Genomic DNA, 6,082 nt, shown 5'->3' on the forward strand with positions numbered 1-6,082 from the left:
CGGTTCTGGCTGGCTGGCGTCCAGTCCAGGCCTCTGCACAGCCTGTCTGGTTGTTTTGAACTTGTAGCCCTCGTGCCTCGTGTAGCCCTGCGGCCAGCGTTAGTCCTGCACTTGTCACTTTGCCTCTGAAACCTCAGCAGTTCTGTGGGAAAACAGACACAGCCACAAGTTGTCAAGTACATCTAAGGAGGAAGAAACTCCCAGATGGCATCTAAACCCCCAAGGAGCTCATAATCGAGTGGGAAAGCCAACAAGACGTAGAAAGCACATAAATCATGTGTTAAATTGTGATTGAGATTAAATTGTGAGTAGGAGACTCACAAGTATTCAAAAAGAAAAAGGTCTCGCCTGAGCAGCTGCCCAGAAAGGCCAGCTTAGCGCTCGACTTGAAAGAAGAGTAGGGGCTTCTCAGATAGTTGTGAAGCCCAAGAGCTGCCCTAGGCACGGGAGACCACCAGTAAGAGACCAAGAGGTGCCCTAGACCCCACCTCAGTCTCTTAAGGGTCCTGAGCTGGCTGCTTGCGCCTTTAAGTGGGGCTGGGAGCAAAAGGACTCAAATTGGTCTGTCTTGAGTACCCAGAGCCTGGGTTCAGGGGAGCGTCAGCCAGCTGCTGCTCCTCCCACCAAAGAGCTGCCTGGTCTCCGGAGTATGGCATCCAAGGTGCTACGGAACAGGCAGACCTCAGGACTGGGAAGAGAGGAGCTGGGTAGTAGAGGTACAGTCAGCCTGTCCAAAAAGAAAAAAGCTAATCTTGATAATTTTAAGAATACTTAGAAAGTCCACAATTACATATTTCTAAAATTAGCACTGCCTTATTTAGGGACCAGAACTGCCCTCCCAATGCTCTTGCAGCCAGCTTCAGGGCCATGTCAGCAGATGGTGGGCACTGGGTGGAGACGGCTCTTTTCACGTGCTGGCAGGTGGGGCTTGTCTTCGGCTCTCTGGTCTCTTCCTGATTTGGAACATCCTTTTCCCCCCGCACGCCTATACTTTCCATGCTGCTCCAGGTTCCCTTAATCATAGCATTCAAGAACCTGAAATATTTGTTCCATGTAGGTGTTAAGGGGGACAATCAACTCCCCATTTTGCAATAACCTTTTTCTTTGCCTCTAACTTTCACTTGCATCCCAGATCATTTGGTTTCCCAGAGAACCGGCATTGTTTCTCCACCTCTAGCTCCTCCTAGTCCCCAAAGGCCCTCCACGGACTCCCAGCCTAGGTTGCTTTCCACTGGCCGCAGCTAGGACAGGCACAGCTGATCAACTGCCAACTTCTGCCTTTGGTGTAAGCCTCATGTGAATTCCACTTTCCACTTCTCATTCTTTCTCTTTGCCCCCATTATTCCAAATTAAATCATAAACCCTCCAAGACCAGCGTTGGTTCCCATTTATTCCGTGAAATGCCCTGGGTGCTCTGGCTCTCCTTAATATCCGCACACTTCCTTAATTATTCCTTGTCTTTCCAGCCCACCTGAGGGTTCTGTGGGAGGAAGAAGCTTGTGGTCCTGAATCCCCAGAGCCATGCTGGGCACCGTACGTGCTCAGTGATTATGGATTCATAGCCTGGAGTGGTTTGAACTCCAGCAAGTGCATAAATCCACTGGGAGAAGGTGGGGTGCAAGACAGAGATTTCTTGAAGAGAGAGTCATTGGTCCCAAGATTAATCCAGAGTGTATCCTAGGTAGGGTGGAGTCAAGCCCCGCCCCCCCCCCATCCCAGGTGCCTGCCCCCAGCCACACCTGGCAGGGCAGTGGGCTTCTTAAAAGTGGTCCCAAGGCAAGGGAGAGGCTGGCTAGAAGGAGGAGGATGAGCACAGAGCTTGGGCAGCAGCAGCAGCAGCAGCAGCAGCAGCAGCAGCAGCAGCAGCAGCAGCAATCCCGGGGCCGCAGGAGGTGGAGCTCTGGGGACAGAAAGTCCAAGAAACGCAGCCGGCGCAAAGAGACATACTCGATGTACATCTACAAGGTGCTAAAGCAGGTGTGTGTGGGGAGCAAGGATGTGGGTGCAGGATGTGCTGGCAAAGGGACCCCAAAAGAGTGCTGGACTGGGAGCTGGGGCTTGGCTCACTGCTGCCACTGGAGCAAGTGACCGCAAGCAGGCTGTGCCCCTCCTGAGGTGGCTAGGTTTGGTCTGGGGTCTCCACCTGTTGTGCCTTGTGCACTTGCAGTAGGCAAGAGACATTTAAAGCATTCTCCCACCTCTTCCAGAGGACTGCAGGGCTGTTGGACAGATGAGACAATTATGCAGGACGCTAGGTAGGACAGGTAAGGGTGGATAAACACACCATAGTATAAGCAAGTCACTTGGGACTGGGGCAGTTAGTGAGACCTGCATTCTTGGAAAAGTTCTCGTCAGGTAGCACGAGCTCTTTGAGGGACTTAGGGTTTGCTGCTTATGGATAAAGACCCTGAAGTTCGTAACTGGGGTCACATGACTCGGTCACATGACTGATAGTGGCAGTGCCCAGGCTCCTCTGGCTTTGGACAAGTCCATAGCATCCTTCCTGGTGGCCCCTAACACCCAGTTGTAGGTGCCCTTCACTCATTCATGAAAAGTGGGATTCCCGGACTCAGCGCCTTGACAAATACTTCGGGCACCAATGGGTACCCATAAACCAGTGTGCATGGAGGATCTGAGCAGCCTGGCCTCACCTCAAACCTGCTGCCTGTTCAGCAGGGCCAGGAAGAGGAATGGGTGGCTGTGTCGTCTGAGCTGGGGCTCTCCTCTTGCCTAAAATTCTTACCCCTCCAGTAGATTATATCCCACAGTGGGAGCCTGTCCTGAGTCTTCAAGCCCGTTAGCGGTGTTAGTGAACTGACGCCCCAGGATCGGGGATGTTCTGGTGAGTGGTGAGGGCACTGCTGTGGATGGGCAGAAGGGAAGCAGCAAGGGAGAGGCCATCCCTGAGGAGAGAGTGGTGGTACTACTCAGCCCTGAAGCGTGAGCCCATTTCAGGGCTAAGCTGCTGGAAGGGTTAACCAGGCCCGGGCTCGCCAAGCAGAGGGCCCCTGAGAGCTGGCCCCTCATCACCGCTTACTGATCTTAAGAACTGCTTCTCGGCTCTGAGCTCATTAGCAGCCCTAAGAATGCGATGTGATGAGAGGAGAGTTGACTAACCCACCCCTGAACAGCAACAGACTTCCTGCCAGTAGTGGGGACCAGAGGCAGCAGTGGCATGGGTGACTGGGTGTTAGGAGCCCAGTTCTAATTCTGGCTCCCCCACTGGCCTGGTGCAGGCCAGGACAGTCGCTTCTCTCTTTCTGGACACCTGACCAGGTCCACCTGCTGGTGTCTTAGTTAGGTTCAGGCCTCTCCCACTTCTCTCGCTAGAGAACAGCTAGTTCAAAGACTCTCTGACAGAAGAAGAACCAGACCCAGAGGTTTATTCAAAGTCAGTGATTCACAGCCCAGATCACAGGTCTCCTGCCCCCTGGTCGGTGCCACTCTGACTGTTATGCAGGTGTGCTCACTGGAGGGTAACTTAGTGACCACCAGGTGAAGTGCACCATCCCTTTGTCCAGGAATAACCTTTATTATTCTCATACAGGGTTCTAAGATGCAGATTTACTAGCACAATCTAATAGCAAACAAACCCTGAAATGTTCATTAAGAGGAAATGGCAATATGAACTATACCTCACTCACCCCACTATGGCCCACTATGCAGCATTTGATGAAAACAAGGTGTGTGTGTGTAACTGATCCCACTGGTTAAGTATAAATGCTTGCTTACACTTCTATAAGGAATTTAATAGTTACTCTGCAGTTGGAGAAACTTTTTTCTTTTTAAACTTGAATATACAGCCATGTCATTTAACAAAAGGAACACATTCTGAAGCTGCTTATGGTGTCACATGCCCGTACCCAGCCACTTGGGAGGCTGAGGCAGGAGGATCGTGAGTTCAAACCCAGCCCCAGCAAATTAGCAAGGCCCTAAGCAACTCAGTGAGACCCTGTCTCTAATAAAATATAAAAAAGGGCCAGGATATGGCTCAGTGGTTAAGCGTCCCTGGATTCAATTCCTGGCACCAAACAACAGCAACAACAACAACAACAAAAACCCCTGAGAAATGCATTCTTGACCAGTTCCATTCTTATGCAAATGTCAGGGTATATATGCACAAGATAAGATGACCATGACTGTCACTGGGCAATATGATGGTACAGGACCACGGTTATGCATGCAGTCTGTTGCTCAAAAGGTCACTACATGGCACATGACTGTAGCAGTAGAAAGAAAACCGTTTCCTATTTCCCATCAACCTCTGGGAAGATGCTGGTGAGGAGACCGTTTCCGGTCCCTGGACTCAGCCCCAGCTTGGTTAACACTGGGTATGTACATTGGGTGCACACAGTTCTGGTTAAGAGAGGTCTTGCTGCTTCTCCAGGTGCACCCGGATATCGGCATCTCCGCCAAGGCCATGAGCATCATGAACTCCTTTGTGAATGATATTTTTGAGCGGCTGGCTGGTGAAGCTGCCCGACTGGCCCAGTACTCGGGCCGAACAACCCTGACTTCCCGGGAAGTTCAGACAGCCGTGCGTCTGCTGCTGCCTGGGGAGCTGGCCAAGCATGCTGTGTCAGAGGGCACCAAGGCTGTCACCAAGTACACCAGCTCCAAGTGACCCAGGCCTGCCATAAATAAAGGGTGACCTGTTCCCGTGCTCTGTGGTGATTTGAAAAGGGGATGCGTGGGGCCAGGGTGTGGTCCAGGGCAAGGGTAACCTTGCTTTTTGAGGCTGCCACAGGTGGAATCCGAACACTTCTTAAAAATCTGCTTCCTGAATGTATTCCTGGAGCAACAGGTGATAGTGATAGTGCTTTCTAAGCCTCGCACTCGCTCTCATTGGCTGGGTTGAGAGTCTTGGTTTTGTGCTGCGGTTTCCTGCTCTGGGCCTGAAATTCCTTGGCACATTGCTTCCAGGCTGTGGTTTTATGAACCTCTCACTTCAACTCTCATCGGGCCTTGGACGTGACAGGCACCATGCTGGGAGAGGGTCTCCCTCTTCAAGATACAGAACTGAAGGTCAGACCAGTTTCTAAATCAGCTGAGATCAGTTAGAGTTTTTATTTTTCTCTAACATTTTCTTTCCCCTTAATTTCAGAACAAATCAATGGCTGTTTTTGATATTCCTTTTTCTTCTCCACTTGTATTTCTTTTTGTGTCATACTGAGGTTTGAACCCAGGAGTGCTCTGCCAACTGAGATATATCCCCAGTCCCCTTTTTTTTTTTTTTTCTAAGACAGGGTCTCACCAACTTGCCGAGGCTGGCCTCCAACTTGCAGCTTTCCTGCCTCAGTGTCCCAAGTTGCTGGTATTACAAGCATGCCCCATTGTGCCCAGCTCCTAATTTTATTTTGAAAATTTTGAAACCTGCAGAAACATTTGTAAGAAAGAACAGAAGCCACCAGGCACAGTGGTGCACGCCTTGGTAGGCTGAGGCTGGAGGATCATGAGTTCAAATGCAGCCTCAGCAATTTAGCAAGGCCCTAACCAACTTGGTGATACCTTATCTCTGAATAAAATACAAAAAGGGCCCCGGTACCAAAAAAAAGTGCTGCAGCCACTCGTGTGTAAAATAAGGTCCACTGATGACTAAAAAATATTTAAAGTATGAGAATTCCTCCTCTTCCTCCACACCACCGCCACCTCCTCCCCTCTTTCCTTGGCCCTGTTCCTCATTATTTATTCATAAGCCCCTACTCGTTACTGAGCCAAAATCGTGGCTCCCAGCTGACCAGAATGGGACTACTGCTGGCGTGATGCTTTGAGCTTCTGAAGAAAGCGGTCCTGAGCCTGGAGCTCATGGCAATGGCGAGTGCCCACAGGTAGTCACGAATGAGCCCGATGCCTTCCACCACCCTGTGGCTCTGTGGATCAGCTTTTTCACTGCTGTGACCAAAAGACCTGATAAAAACAATTAGAGGAAAAAAAGTTTATTATGGGGCTCACAGTTTGTCCATAGCTGACTGGCTCCATTTCTCATGGCTGGTGCTGAGGCAGAACATCATGGCAGAAGGGTATGGCAACAGGAAGCACAGTGAGAGCTCCCCTCACCCCTGACAAAATGTCTACCCCAAAG

General features: G+C 50.7%; 1 protein-coding gene across 1 annotated transcript; it reads left to right on the top strand.

The window, feature by feature from the left end:
• The first annotated feature begins 649 nt into the window (after positions 1-649).
• LOC124990563 (histone H2B type 2-K1) lies at positions 650-4,624 on the top strand. The gene is made up of 3 exons (XM_047560695.1): positions 650-661; positions 1,855-1,977; positions 4,388-4,624. The coding sequence occupies exons 1-3, from the start codon at positions 650-652 to the stop codon at positions 4,622-4,624; spliced, it is 372 nt and encodes a 123-aa protein (XP_047416651.1).
• Positions 4,625-6,082: the final 1,458 nt, after the last annotated feature.

The sequence above is a fragment of the Sciurus carolinensis genome, chromosome 8 (genome assembly GCF_902686445.1).
Source record: "Sciurus carolinensis chromosome 8, mSciCar1.2, whole genome shotgun sequence".
Classification (NCBI taxonomy): domain Eukaryota; kingdom Metazoa; phylum Chordata; class Mammalia; order Rodentia; family Sciuridae; genus Sciurus; species Sciurus carolinensis.

Coding starts and splice junctions, on each gene's coding strand:
- LOC124990563 (XM_047560695.1), top strand. Junction 1,978..4,387: donor TCTACAAGGTGCTAAAGCAG/GTGTGTGTGGGG, acceptor CTGCTTCTCCAG/GTGCACCCGGATATCGGCAT.